The following is a 15,441-nucleotide window of genomic DNA, read 5'->3' as shown; positions in this document are numbered from 1 at the left end:
AGGGCTGCGGCGAGCCCCAGGAGGCCCGCACTGCGCGTCCGCCGCCCCGCGACTCTACAGGTTGGTGCTGTGCCCCAGCGGGAAGTCCCACCTACGCGGGGAGGCCTGCCCCGAAGAACTGCGGTGGGAGAGCGTTTGGCGCCGGCAAAGGCGGCAGGGAGGCCTTGGTGGATGGCTCCTCTGTGAATGACTTTGGCGGCCATAGTGTGCCATAAACTTAGCGGATCCCTGGACAGTGGGCTTCCTCGGGCCCCGCCAAGCGGGAGGGCCCTGGGTCTACTTTCAAGCCCCCCTGCACGAGCTTGCAACGATTCGTGTTGGCCTGGTGGCGGAGACGCAGCTGAGGAGGGCCCGCGGACGCGGGACGGAGCCGTTGACGACAGGCCCCCAGAAGGATTGGCCCTGTGCCCTAGGTGTGCGGGTGGCGGGGGACACCACACGAAGCGACCCACGAGTGCCACGCGTCGCCCACGGCCTTGGTTCACCAGAGGGGAAGAAGCGACAGCGAGCCGACCATTGTCTCAGTACGCTGGAGGGGTAGAAGCAACATGGCGTCGAACAGGACAAAAAAGGATAAACCCCCGAAAGACGGGGCTCCGAGGGGCTCGTCGCTGCGACCCACGCCAGTGGCCGATAAACACCACAGTTCAGATGACAATGAAGCCCCTGCCACCTAAGCCTTTATGCAAGAGCTTTTCACAGCCATGAAGGAGGACATCCAGGAGCTGCGGACGCAGCTAGCCTCAGATTTGAAGGAGGTGAGGAGGGGCGTTGACGCCATTGGAAACAGAGTCGCAACCCTGGAAGAACATGACTTGGGGATGGCCGGGGACATACATCAGCTTCAGCAAGACGTCCTGCGCCTCACGGAGCAGAATCTAGACCTGCAGGCTCACACGGAGGATCTAGAGAATAGATCCCGGCGCAATAATGTCCGAATCAGAGCAGTTCAGTGGAAAGGAGAGGGGACAGACCTACGGGAATATGTCGACGGCCTCTTTCGCCACGTCTTACAAGAGGAAAACCTCAGTGAGATTCAGTTGGACAGAGTTCACAGGGCCGGCCTTCCGCGTGGAGCTAATGCACCTCCCCCTGATATCCTGGTATGCGTCCACGATTTTCAGCTCAAAGAACGGATTCTGAAGAAGGCACGCGAGCACAATCGCCTCATGTTTAGTGACCACCGCCCGGTGCTATACCAGGATTTGGTGGCCTCCAATCTGGCCAAGTGAAGAGACTTTTGGCCGATCACCACCTTCTTACGGGAGCAGGGGGTACCCTATTCCTGAGGGCATCCTTTCAGGCTGGTCTTCCGGTGGAAAGGCAAGTTGATTCAGGTGCGGTCCTTGGAGGCGGCTTGTGAACTGTTGGGGCTGGATGGAGCTGATGCCCTGACGGGTGCCTCGTCCTCCCCATCGAGGCGGCGTCGTCGCTCCGCGGAGTGGCAGACAGTGGGCAAACCAGCGAAACCCTCAGGTCCGGATTTATCTATTAGCTTAAAGGAGAGAGGGGCGGCAGTGGCCTCTGTGGCAAAGGTGACGGAGACTCCTGAGGGGTCCTGATATCTGCTTTTGAGCGCTTGATCTCTGCAGGATGACTGCTGGCGTCGGAGGGACATTGTTAGGAATCGAGCTAGTCCTGTTTCAATGGCCATGCCTTTCTATCATGTGACCAGGGGTAGGGAGATAAATAGTCAGTCCTACCTTTAGCTCATTGCTCGATATTGCCAGTGTTTGGATTCCCTTCCTGGTTGTTGGATGCTGGAGGCTGCAGAGCTGATTTTTTCCTCTCTGTGGTCCTTTCCCTTGTTTGCTGAGCTGTACCCTCTCACGGGCTCGTGTGAAGGGTCATTCCTGTTTTTTACCTCGTTCCCGTCCCTTCCCTGTCTTTTCTCTCCTCTGTTAGGTATTTAGAGGTATCCTGGTATCCCTCCCTTTTTCCCTTTTCTTTTCTCTTTAAATCACTGGGGGGTTTAGTTTGCTTTCCGTTTTTTGATTGAGTGAACCGGGGGCTCCCGGTCGCTCTAGCGAGCCGGCCAGCGTATCGCGGTAGTACTGAGATCCGCCGCTACACAGTAGCGCGTCCCCACCTCAGCGCTATCCGCCTCCTTGTTTGCGGAAGTGACGTTTCGGGTCACTCCGCGGCGGTTCAGAGTAAACACAAGCGCTGTTTGGAAAGCGCACGGAGGGTTCCTTTGTTTCTGCCCCTTCGGATTTCTGAAGTCCCTTAACGGGGTTTTTTGGTAGTGGCTGTTTGCCTTCCCTGACCTTTTTCCCCGGGTTGACTTTTACAGCGCCAGTGTCATGCCCCATGCTCCCACATTGATACTGCTATAGCCTATACAGCAGTCCGATCCTTACAACGTTTGTTCCTCACTTTACACAGCATCTTTGCGAGGCCAAGCCTGCATATTACACAGGTGAGAGGGGAACTGGTGGACAAGGCATGGTCATTGGGGGTTGATATCAGTAGTGCCCAGTGTATGTACAACGTGTTGTTTTTCCCTCCTTGTGCTGCAGGTGCAGAAGCGTAAAGATTGTGGGAGCAGTGTCCTGGTGCTGTCAAGGGTGGCAGACTTGGTGTCTTCTTCATATAACCACCCTCTTTTCTGGTCCATAGGTGCACCCACAGTGTGGTTCCTGTGGGTGTCCAGTGGGCAGGAGAAGGGGACTGGTGCATGCTACGTCCCTGCAGTGTTTGGGCCGGTTGGGGATCTAACAGAATATCGAGCCCACGTTAATATAACACTGCCCGGACTAGCATGGATGAGGATGGGAATCCACTGGGGGGAGGTACGGGGGGCCCCTCAATGCAGGATATTATGGGAGCAGTTCATACCCTGCAGGCTCAGGTGCAAGAGTTGCAGCAGGAGAATGTAGGGCTGAAGCAGGAGTTAGTAGCCGTAAGAGCCCGAGAACAGTCACAGCAGAGGGGCACTACTCCAGTGATTCAGCCAGCTACCTTCCAGTATACTGGAGGAGCGGGATCCAGTACAGCTAGTGGCGGTTCACCAATTGCGGTAACAGTCTCCACTCCTGTGGCAGTGCCCTTGGCCCCCCCTGAGAGATTCACAGGAGACAGTGACAAATTTGGCACCTTCATGAACCAGTGTCAACTACACTTTATGTGCAGAACTAATGCCTTTCCTGACGACTCCGCTAAAATCGCTTTCATATTGTCATATCTGGCTGGTAACGCGGCCCAATGGGCAATTCCGTTAGTGGAAAATAACGATCGGGTGTTGTACAACTACCAGGCGTTTAAAGTTTTAATGCATAGTCTATTTGCCAAACATGCGTTCATGCAGGCCAGTGACGCCGAACTGTTGAAACTGCGGCAGGGCAGGCAGGACTTGTTGTCTTATATCGCCAACTTCAATCGCTTGGTCTCCGAGACGCATTGGCCGACTGAAAAGAGGACGTCCCTTTTCTATCAAGGGTTAAATGAAGAATTGAAGGACATAGTGTCTCAAGTGGTGGATCCTCCAGAAGACTGTGCGGCATTTATAGACTTGGTAGTGAAACTTAACCATAGGGTGACAGAACGGCGAGGTGAGCGTAGCAGATTCCAGTACTCAAGAGGTGGTTATGTGAGACCAGAGGTAAAGGCGGGAAGTGAGAGTAAAGCCACACCCGAGCCTATGGAGATAGGTGGAGTACGAGGCCCTTTGACATCAGAGGAAAAGAAGAGAAGGAGAGAGAAAAATTTGTGCTTGTATTGCGGACAAGGGGGGCATTTTGCTCGTGATTGCCCCGTGAAACCTTCTGGAGCAGGGTTTGGGAAGAAGGTGGCATGTATACAAATAGAAAGGATATTGGAGAAGGAAAAGACATCACAATATGAAGTGGTGGGGGCGATTGATCAGGCCCCTAGGCATTTTGTGATAAATGCGCAGCTACTGATATCCGCGCAGAGCCGTGTCCCGGTGTCGGTGTTGCTTGATTCCGGGGCCACCGGGAATTTCATGGATATATCAATGGCGGATAAATTGAAGGTTCCTTGTCAGCTAAAGGAACAACCGGAACCAGTAAGGGCCATTGATGGAACCGAGTTGACTTCGGGGTGTATCACCAGACAGACCGAGCCCTTGGGTTTAGTGTGTGACAATGGGCATGTGGAGTCCGTGGTTTTCGATTTGATTGATGCCCCCTCGTTTGGCTTGGTTCTGGGGGTCCCGTGGTTACAAACGCACAACCCCAGGATTGACTGGGTACAAAGATTGGTCACCCTAGACTCGGTACACTGCTTAAAGAACTGTTATGTAGTGGCGGCGGAGCAGATTAACCCTTTGTCTTGTGCGGCTACCGAGACGTGTAGAATCCCTCCACAGTATGCGGCCTATGAGGAGGTGTTTGACAAAGAGTGTGCCCAAGGACTCCCTCCCCACAGATCATACGATTGTAAGATCGACCTCATACCGGGTGCCCCATTGCCATGTAGTCGGGTTTATGCATTATCTGAACCAGAAGAGGCTCATCTGAAGACCTATATAGATGAGATGTTGTCCTTGGGGTATATACGCCCTTCTTCTTCGCCCGTGTCATCGGCCATCTTTTTTATACCCAAAAAAGAGGGGTCCTTGAGGGCCTGTGTGGACTACCGCACCTTGAATTCCGCAACGGTTAAAAATCGTTACCCTCTTCCGCTCATCTCCGTGTTGCTGAACCAACTCCGCAAGGCTACAGTATTCACTAAACTGGACTTGCGGGGCGCATATCATCTTATCAGAGTCCGGCCAGGGGATGAGTGGAAGACGGCTTTTAAGACGAAGTACGGATTGTTCGAATACACTGTGATGCCGTTTGGTCTATGCAACGTGCCCGCGGCGTTTCAGTTCTTCATAAATGAAGTACTTGGTAAATATCTGGACCAAACCGTTATAGTGTATTTGGATGACATTCTCATTTATTCGGAAAAAGGTCTTGATCACACAGAGCATGTGAGACAGGTGTTAAGGACATTACAGGAACATCATTTGTACGCCAAGTTAGAGAAATGTCAGTTTGGGGCTTCTGAAGTGGAGTTCTTGGGATTTGTTATTTCTGCGTCAGGCATTTGTATGGATCCAAAGAAGATTCAGGCTATAGTGTCCTGGCCAGTGCCGACGAATGTAAAACAAATTCAGATGCTTCTAGGTTTCGCTAACTTTTATCGGCGATTTATTCTCCATTTCTCCGAGATAGTGGCCCCAATGACTCGCCTCTTGAGAAAGGGCGTTCCTTTTGTTTGGACTGGTGAGACTCAGGAGGCTTTCCGGATGTTGTTGCAACAGTTTGTGTCTGCCCCTGTATTGGTGCATCCTGATCCTGCCCTGCCGTATTTCGTTGAAACAGATGCGTCCTTGTGTGCGGTAGGAGGTGTTTTGTCGCAGAGAGACGAAGCCACTGGCCATATGCATCCCATTGCGTTCTTTTCCAAGACTCTATTGCCGGCAGAACGCAATTATACGGTGGCAGAGAGAGAATTGCTGGCGGTCAAACTAGCATTTGAAGAATGGCGCCATTACTTATGGGGTGCTCGCCATGTAATCACCATCTACACCGATCATAAGAATTTAGAATTCTTTCGTTCTGCAAGGGCATTAACACCGCGTCAGATGAGATGGGTTTTGTTTTTTAATGAATTCGATTTCGTTATAACATATCGACCTGCAGCCCAACAAGTGAAATCTGATGCGCTCTCTAGAATACATGTGGATAAGAAGGAAGAAGAATCTTTGAGTGCCAGTAGAACCATGATAGATCCGGAGAGAATCGTAGGGGCATTGACACTGGAAGAATTTCCTGCTATAGTGAAAGACCAGTTAAGTCACTTGGATCTGGCCCCTTGGTTATCCCTGCCACAAATTGAGATGAAGGATGGTCTGTTGTACATGGAGGGCAAGTTGTTTATTCCCCCTGAGCTGAGGGATGAGGTGTTGGAGTGGTGTCATTCTTCAACATTGGCAGCTCACCCGGGTATACGAAAGACGAAGGACCTGTGCATGAGGTGGTTTTGGTGGGAGTCCATGTCAAGGGATGTTCAGGGTTATGTAAGTGCGTGCCCAGTGTGTGTAACGAGCAAGCCCTCGCATTGCAAGCCCTCAGGACTTTTACAGCCTTTGGCAGTACCACCTGGTCCATGGCATTCCTTGAGCATGGATTTCGTAACCGACCTACCTACGGTCACAGGTCTTACTACTGTATTAGTGGTGGTAGACTTATTTACCAAGATGGCCCACTTTATCCCGTTTCCCAAGATTCCTACCGCAAAGGAGATGGCAGTGGTGTTCATGTCCTCCATTGTGCGTTTGCATGGGCTACCGGAGGTGATTGTATCTGATAGAGGGGCCCAGTTCGTTTCACACTTCTGGACTGAGTTATGTCAGGTGCTTAAGACCAAGATCTGTCTCTCTTCAGCATACCACCCCCAGTCTGACGGTCAGACTGAGCACACCAATCAGACGATGGAGCAATACTTACGGTGTCTGATAACGTCCTTGTCGTGCGATTGGGTCACTGCATTGCCCATCGCGGAGTTTGCCTATAACAACAGTGTGCACTCCGCCTTGGGCATGTCCCCTTTTTTCTGTTCCCTGGGGTACCATCCAAGGGCTATGGCGATACAACCCACGGGTCGCGTGCCAGCCATTGACAGTATATGTAGGCAATTGGGAGAAGTCTGGACTCTGGCGCGAACTAGTCTCTTGGAGGCAAAGGAGGCTATGAAGACACAAGCAGATAAGCACCGAGTCCCTACGCCTACATACAAAATAGGGGATCTAGTGTGGCTGTCTTCCCGCAACTTGAGGTTACAGGGACCACGTAAACTGCAGCCCAGGTTTGTGGGACCTTATCCCATCCTCCAGGTTATCAATCCGGTGGCTATGAAGCTTGAGTTACCACAGGAGTACAGGGTGCACCCTGTTTTCCACACCTCACTGCTTAAACCCTATGTGCCAACTGATCAGGTGCTACCACCCCCCCCTGCGGTCATGATTGATGGACAGGAGGAGTATGAGGTCCAGGCTATCCTTGATTCGAAGCGCGTCAGGGGACGTTTGTACTATCTAGTGGATTGGAAGGGGTACACGAAGGATGACAGGTCCTGGGAGCCTGCTGGGGAGGTTCACGCCCCGCGGTTGGTTCGAGTATTCCATAGATCGCACCCCTCAAAGCCCAGACCGGTGGGGAGGATTGTCGGGGGGGGGGGGTACTGTTAGGAATCGAGCTAGTCCTGTTTCAATGGCCATGCCTTTCTATCGTGTGACCAGGGGTAGGGAGATAAATAGTCAGTCCTACCTTTAGCTCATTGCTCGATATTGCCAGTGTTTGGATTCCCTTCCTGGTTGTTGGATGCTGGAGGCTGCAGAGCTGATTTTTTCCTCTCTGTGGTCCTTTCCCTTGTTTGCTGAGCTGTACCCTCTCACGGGCTCGTGTGAAGGGTCATTCCTGTTTTTTACCTCGTTCCCGTCCCTTCCCTGTCTTTTCTCTCCTCTGTTAGGTATTTAGAGGTATCCTGGTATCCCTCCCTTTTTCCCTTTTCTGTTCTCTTTAAATCACTGGGGGGTTTAGTTTGCTTTCCGTTTTTTGATTGAGTGAACCGGGGGCTCCCGGTCGCTCTAGCGAGCCGGCCAGCGTATCGCGGTAGTACTGAGATCCGCCGCTACACAGTAGCGCGTCCCCACCTCAGCGCTATCCGCCTCCTTGTTTGCGGAAGTGACGTTTCGGGTCACTCCGCGGCGGTTCAGAGTAAACACAAGCGCTGTTTGGAAAGCGCACGGAGGGTTCCCTTGTTTCTGCCCCTTCGGATTTCTGAAGTCCCTTAACGGGGTTTTTTGGTAGTGGCTGTTTGCCTTCCCTGACCTTTTTCCCCGGGTTGACTTTTACAGCGCCAGTGTCATGCCCCATGCTCCCACATTGATACTGCTATAGCCTATACAGCAGTCCGATCCTTACAACGTTTGTTCCTCACTTTACACAGCATCTTTGCGAGGCCAAGCCTGCATATTACACAGGTGAGAGGGGAACTGGTGGACAAGGCATGGTCATTGGGGGTTGATATCAGTAGTGCCCAGTGTATGTACAACGTGTTGTTTTTCCCTCCTTGTGCTGCAGGTGCAGAAGCGTAAAGATTGTGGGAGCAGTGTCCTGGTGCTGTCAAGGGTGGCAGACTTGGTGTCTTCTTCATATAACCACCCTCTTTTCTGGTCCATAGGTGCACCCACAGTGTGGTTCCTGTGGGTGTCCAGTGGGCAGGAGAAGGGGACTGGTGCATGCTACGTCCCTGCAGTGTTTGGGCCGGTTGGGGATCTAACAGACATGACCTGTGGACTTTGATGGGTAATGTACTGCCACGTTCCCCGAATATACTGTCCTGTATCAGGATCTGGGTGGCTGGTGGGGGTAAGTCCATGCCCCAGCCCTTTGGACCTCTGTGATGAACCTTTGTGCCCTCCTCTTGTCTACTATGTGGGAGGGTGCTGTCAAACTGTTGGGGGTTGTGTTTTTGGGGTGGTTCCTGGGGGAGGGGGTGGTGGGCAGTTGGGTCGGGGAGGCTTGGGGTGGGGGGGGATTCGCATCAGCCGTTAAATGCCTCCATTTTGAAATTGAATGATCTGCTGTTCGCTTGTGGTGTGCCCAGCCTTAGAAGAGCTATCTGTGTTTTGCTTTTACGATGGGAAAGGATCTGAAAATTGTTAGTTTGAATGTACAGGGCCTTAACAGCCCAGTTAAGTGGGCGGCGGTTTTGTCTCTACTGGAGGGAGCGGAAAGCGATATCTGTTTGCTGCAAGAGACGCATCTCCTTTCCAAAGACACCAAGAGAATGAGAGATAGACGTTTTCGTATTCACATGTGGTCCTCTTGCACTAAAAAGCAATCTTCATGCTTCAGAATTGAAGCTGAGTCTCTTGACTTGAGTGAGTGAAGTTGTGCTAGAGCGCTCTGTGCTGCTACAGTCCAGAGCTCCATAAAACGCAGCACTGTGACATTTTAGCCTAGTGAACTGTGCTGCTGCAATCTTGAAGTTGAATCCGAGAGGACTATGCAGCTGCAAAGTTCCAAAGTTTGTTTCTAAGTCAACTGTACCGGTGCAATAGCCTGGAGTGTATCTGAGCAAAAGGGGCGCTGTGAAGGCTGACTGAACCTGAGCTGACTGTGATGCTTACCCAGCACTATGACGTGATCAGGGTCATGCCACCTTCAGAAGAGTCTCTCAGGGCATTTTTTTGACCATGCGGCTGTCCACTTCATTCACCTGAAAACCCGAAGTGGAGTTGTGACTAGCCAGAGATGGGACATCAGAGCCATCATGCCTGTACCTATTCTGGGTAGTGGCTTCCCAGTGAACATGACCTTAGTGCTGGAGTAATCATGGCCAGCGCATCTCCTCACTGTTATATGGTTTCCACAAAAAAAATTGTTGGACTGCATATTAGGATGATAAAACTTCAGAATGTAAGGACTGAGTCCATCAGAGGCTGTCGGCCAAGTTCCTGACTAGCTCACAGTGCCTCACCCAAACCCCTAAACTTCCTGGGTGGCAGGTGATTTTGGCCACCTCAAACATGACGATCTGATCCCCAAGGGAATCGTGGAAACGGATCTTGCCCCTTTCATTGTTTACTTATACATGCCCATGGTAAACACAAGAAAGATTTGAATGAAGTTTTCAATGCATTTCTTGAAACCATTGTAATCTTGCATAGAAGGAATGAGCTGCGATTGTATGCAGCATTATGAACATAGTGAAAAGAATAAACAGTCCAGCCATGGCAGTCTCATTTCTATATATTTCTACCTAGCACTACCCCTATTCTGAGAGCATGTTGTGTGTACCCTGTGCCCGATCTCTTAGGTTTGCCTGAGCCCCAATACCTTGATGACTTGGCCAGGGAGTTGGCCTGAAGTAGGATTGGCAATTCTTCTCTCGCGGTTGTTGTGCCAGCTCCCTCTCCGAATGTTCTCCTTTCTAGCTTGCCCGCAGTATGCTATCCTCTGCTACCTATCTACTTTCTGCCCTCTGTTTCTGCCTCCTCTGCTCGTTTCGTGCTCTGTTTTGCCTTTTTTGTTCTCCGTTTTGCCTTTTCTGCTTGTTCTTCTGCCCTCTGTTTTGCCTCTTCTGCTTGTTTTTAAGCCCTCTGTTTTGCCTTTTGTGCTTGTTTTTTCTGCCCTCTGTTTTGCCTTTTGTGCTTGTTTTTTTCCCTCTGTTTGTGCCTCTTTTGCTGGTTTCTTGTTCTGTTTTGCCGTTTCACCTTGTTTTTTTGCCCTCCGATTTGCTTTTTTCTGCTAGTTTTTATGCCCTCTGTTTTGCCTTTTCGTTTCGATTTTCTGCACTCTGTATTGCTTTTTTCTGCTTCTTTATTCCATCTGCTTGCTGTTTCCCTCCTCCTGCTGTTTCTCTCCTCCTGTCACCCAGCACCTCGCCCTCCCCCCAGGATATAGTTAATAGAGGCAGCAGTGCGACCCCATTGAGCAGGTGCTCATGCCAGTTCCTGCTGTGACAGTTCTCCTGTCCAGGTTGCCCGCAGTCTGCTACCCGGTGCTGCCTGTCTACTGGCTGCCCTCTGAATGTGCTTTGTTTTGCTTTTTCTGCTTGTTCTTCTGTACTCTGTTTTGCCTTTGTCTGCTATTTTTTCTCCCCAGTGCTTTGCCCCATTTTTCTGCCTTTCCTGCTCAGTTTTCTGCTCTTTGTTTTGCCTTTTTTGCTCTTTTTTCTGCCCTCTGTTTTTCCTTTTCCTGCCCTCTGTTTTTCCTTTTCCTGCCCTCTGTTTTCTGCTTGTTCTTCTGTCCTCTGTTTTGCCTTCTGTTTTGCCTTGTCTGCCTGTATTTCTGCCCTCTGTCTGGCTCTCTTCTGCTCTGTTTTGCCTTTTCTGCTTATTTTTCTGCCCTGTGTCTTGCCTTTATTGCCCATTTTTGTGCCCTGTGTTTTGCCTTTCTGTTCGCTAATTTTTCTGCCCTCTGTTTTGACTTTTTCTGCATGGTTCTTCCCTCTTTTCGCGGTTTCCTCAAGACTTGTCGCAGGGAGAGCTGGCACAAATGAGGCCTTGCATCCCAGCACCCAGTTACTCCCAGGGGTTATAGTGCTGCGCTCTACAAATGCTGATTGATTGAGTCATCTCTGCAGGATGGAAGATAATCGTCTGCAGAGCTGCATGTCAAACATACGATTCATTCAAGGACATTTGTCGGCCAGGGTGACTGACTCCAGCATCTGGGGATCATGGTTTGATCCCCGGGGCCGGCGGCAGATTAGCTCAGCACCATGTGACTCTGGGCAATAGCTTGCTTAATCTTCCCGACGGCCCCCAGCACCTAGAGACCCTAACAGGTGATGGTTTGCGCTTTACAAATGTGAATTATTATTATTATTCACTGGAATTCTCCTCTGACCTGTACAAGGTCTTTGCACCATTTACATAACAAAAACCACATTCTGTTAGAGATTCAGCTCTAATGCAATGATAAGTCTAGATGTTAGAAACTGTTTCAGAATGGGCAAAACAAGCAGTAGAATATCTTGTTCTGTTTTCCTATCCTTGAATTAAATATACAGATTATTTAGCGAGAAAGGCTTTCTAAAAACAAGCAGCATGTACAGCATCTTCTTAGAATAATATTGTCCAAGCGAAACATGTGAAAATAATATAGCTAAAAAGACATGTAAAACTAAAATCGAGAACCAAAGTGTCCCCATGAAGGCCTCACAACATTATGAAAAGGGAGAGAGAGTCAAATTCCTGCTGATGAGGTTTTTTTGCCTTCTGTGTTGCCCTCGTCTGCTCTGGTTTGCCTTTTTTCTGCTAGTTTTTTTTTGTCTGCTGTTTTGCCTTTTCCTGCTTGTTTTTCTACTCTGTTTTGCCTTTTCTTCTCATGTTTCTGCTCTCTGTTTTTCCTTCTGTTATACCTTTTTTGCTTGATTTGCTGCCCTCAGTTTGGACTTTTCTGCCATCTGTTTTGCCCTCTCCTGCTCTGTTTTGCCTTTGGTGCACATTTTTCTGCCCTCATTTTCTGCCCTCTTTTGTTTTTTGTGTTCGCTTATTTTTTTGCCCTCTGTTTTGCCTTTTTATGCTCATTTCTTCCCACTTCCCGTTTTTCCTCAAGAACTGTTGGAGGAGGAGCTGGCACGATGGAGACCTTTCACCCCTGCGCTCAGATACCTCCGGGGTGACATTTCCGCGCTCTACAAATGCAGATTGATTGTTTCATCTCCTCAGGATGAAAGGTTAGCGTCAGTAGAGCTGCAGGTCAAATGCAGGATTCATTCCAGGGCATTCGTGACTGGAGTGCTTCACATACAAGGACGGTGCACCGTTAATATAACAAAAACCACAGTCTGTTAGAAGTACAGCTCTGATGCAATGATATGTCTACATGTTAGAAATTGTCTCCAAACTGGCAATGCAAGCACTAGGATATCTTGTTCTGTTTTTCTATCCTTGAACAAAGTATACAGATTATGTAGCGAGAAAGACTTTCTTAAAACAGCAGAAAGTACAGCGTCTTCTCATAATAACATTATACAAGAATAAGATAAATCAAGCAAAACATGTAAAAATAATATAGCTAAAACAATGTCTGCTAAAACGTGTAAAATGAAAAACAAAAATGGAGAACCAAAGTGGCCCATGAAGGCCTCACAACATCACGGCGAGGGATGGAGAGTCAAATGGTCAAATGCTGCTGAGAGTTCGTGTAACTTTGGTAGGTACTTTGCTGCTATTATGACATCATTTACAAATAATGCATTTATGCATGACAATAATACTTATTTGGAGTAAACACAAAAAAAATGTTTTTCTTACCAAATAAATGCAACTATGCAAAACTGCAGATCAACCACAGCCAAAACCGCAAACAAGAATCAAAAGCTTTGCACTAGAATAAAAAGGAGAAATAAAACATACAATCACATATGCAAATAATGCACCAGTCTACACACAACCAAAAGTGTCCGCTCCCCAACAAAAAAGCAAAACAAATCTCTGGTGGCCCAGTGGGGCATACAAAACTACAAATAAATCAGCCGACTTTCCTCCGGGATCAGAGACAGCCAAAATAATGCCAAGGGGCTGCTCCCCGAAATATATCCCTGGTGGACTCGTGGGCCTAATTTATTTTTTAATGGCCCGACATGCCCTCCCGCCCGCAGGTGAGTAGAAACAGACAAAAAAATTGCTCCCCAAAGGGGAGCTACCATTGCGCAAGTTGCCGCTCTCTGCAAACAGAAAAATACATTAAAAAAATCTGTGCTGTTTTGTTGGAATTCATGCTGCACGAGTGCGCCCCATGTGCGATCTTTCAGCAGGAATGCTCAAAAGACGCAACGGAGCAAAGGAAAACCTCAATGCCTCTTTTGTTTAAATTACCCCCCTCCCCGAGGAGAAACTCACTTCCTCTCTGCTGGACGCGCTGGAAGCAAATGGATTCTAGCACGTCCGGTTTCATGTAATGACGTCGGTGCATGAGGCGCCCTGATGTCATTAGATGATGTTGAGGTGGTGGTAGAAGGGATCAGAGGAATGGCTTCCTCTGCCCTCCCCGGTGGGTGCAGCATGAAGGGCAACCTACGGGGAGCGCCAGCGCTTCCCCCGTGGGTGGGTGCAAGGATGGCCCGGAGCTGTCCGAGGCACACGCCCACCAGTACGTCAGTCGGCTCCCTGCTGTCTGACATACGGAGAGGGTTAACATGTCCTGCCATTTAAATACGCTGCATCCTGCCCTGTGGCCTACATGTTCTTCCTTATGGGTGATGTATGTTAAAAAAGGATGGTTTAGGTCTTGCAAGTGGTTTATTATCTATCAATACTGCCAAAGATGATGATTCTTTGGACCTCATGATCACTGCGAAAGAATATCTCACAAATGATAATCATAAAACATAAATCAAGTTTGTCCTTTTTAAATTTTGACAACATTTCTCAACCATGAGACGAGTGTTATTTTCTGCTCTAATACAAAAACCACTCCTGTAGTCTACAGCTTTACTTCTGATAACATCTGATTACTAGATCTGGCATCTTACTCCATACAATACATAATATATTGTTGTAATTATAATCATTACGAAATTGAATTGCCCAATGCATTTCGGGATGCACTCCCTTCTTCGGGGGTTGATTAATGTAACTAGAATAAAAACAAACATAAAATTGCAAGTAGGTCCAGGTAAGTACCCAATTAAAGTAGGTAAGAATTAATACTTAGTAGTTGGAACTGCGAAACTCAGTAATTATACAGTAGCATAGCGATTGAGAACTGGTCAAAGCATGGTCACACCATGGTAATGCATTGTTCTTCTGTTGCCCTTTATTGTATATTATGTTTATTTGCACTAATTTTAAGATTTTCTTTGGTTTTCAGATCAAGCCAATCAACGAAAAATTACGAGAGGTAAAGGGAGCCAAAATGATGATTGATGTTGTACAGACTGCGATTCCTCAGTTGAAGAAAGTCATTCAGTTTGTCTGCACCAATGCCCTTGTTTGTGAGACAATTAAAGAAGCCAAACAAATTGCGTTTGATGGCCCAGAGAGATTAAAAGTAGGATTTGTATTTTATTATTTGTTATGATACATTGTGAGCCGATGTGATCTGTTGTGTACTTTCACAGTTTGGAAACCAGTATTCTTCTGTTAATATACCCAGCTCTGAAAATCAAAATGTTGCGGCCCCTAAAAAGTATGGCGAGGGGCCCCTGGCACATCTCCTTATCTCACAGATAGTTATACGCCTGTGCACGGATAAAGTTGCCCTTGCATGTACCCTGCATTTTTCAAATGTTGTATTTATAGGTAAAACTGGTTATTGGTCATAAATAAAGCTATAAGCAATGCGTAGTACTGGATTTTAAAGTTGGATAGTTTTCACTTTTTTAGTAAGTTATGTGTAATGAAGCGCATAAGGTGTGATAAATGTTCTCAGTGCAATGGTTAGATCGCAACTGAGTCAATTCTCAACAAAACACTTTGGAACGGTGCTTCATGGTAACATATACTGAGTCAGAGTTTCACAACCTCGATCTTATCACTAGCGTTGGTTATTGAAAAAGAAGAGAAGTATTCGAGTTCAAATTATGTGTCCTTACTTGGGATGTGAGGTGAATTTTTATACCAATGAAAATAAAGGTTTACTTCTGTTAGTGACAAGAAGTTTGATTTTTAAGCCATTGAATAGCAGCATTAAAAGCAAACCTAACTTGCATCCATGTTTCCCAGAACCCAGAGAACGTTACATCAAAATATTCTTTCATAATGAGCTTGCTGAGAAGATTGGGTCTTCCATTCGCTATTTTACGATTCCTTCCTCATCTGCTCAAATGGGTAGCTGTTAAAAACAAATATAACCATTCACATTTCCGATATGTCGGTCAATTTTGCTCATATAAAATGTAACCAGGCATAGCACACACAATTTTGATTTTTGATTTTTTTTATCCTTGTACTCGTGGATGATGGCGATG

General features: G+C 48.1%; 1 protein-coding gene across 1 annotated transcript in view; it reads left to right on the top strand.

Moving 5' to 3' along the window:
• Window positions 1-15,441, top strand: part of SMC1B (structural maintenance of chromosomes 1B) — a 2,420,665-nt gene that overhangs the window by 1,048,064 nt on the left and 1,357,160 nt on the right. Inside the window, exon 11 of the mRNA XM_086952745.1 lies at window positions 14,343-14,522. Coding sequence (XP_086808871.1) covers window positions 14,343-14,522 — 180 coding nt within the window. The remainder of the gene's footprint in view (window positions 1-14,342; window positions 14,523-15,441) is intronic.

This window comes from Lissotriton vulgaris, chromosome 1_2, assembly GCF_964263255.1.
Source record: "Lissotriton vulgaris chromosome 1_2, aLisVul1.2, whole genome shotgun sequence".
NCBI lineage: Eukaryota > Metazoa > Chordata > Amphibia > Caudata > Salamandridae > Lissotriton > Lissotriton vulgaris.
Note: the sequence above shows the minus strand (reverse complement) of the source record. Positions and strands in the feature narration are given on the sequence as shown.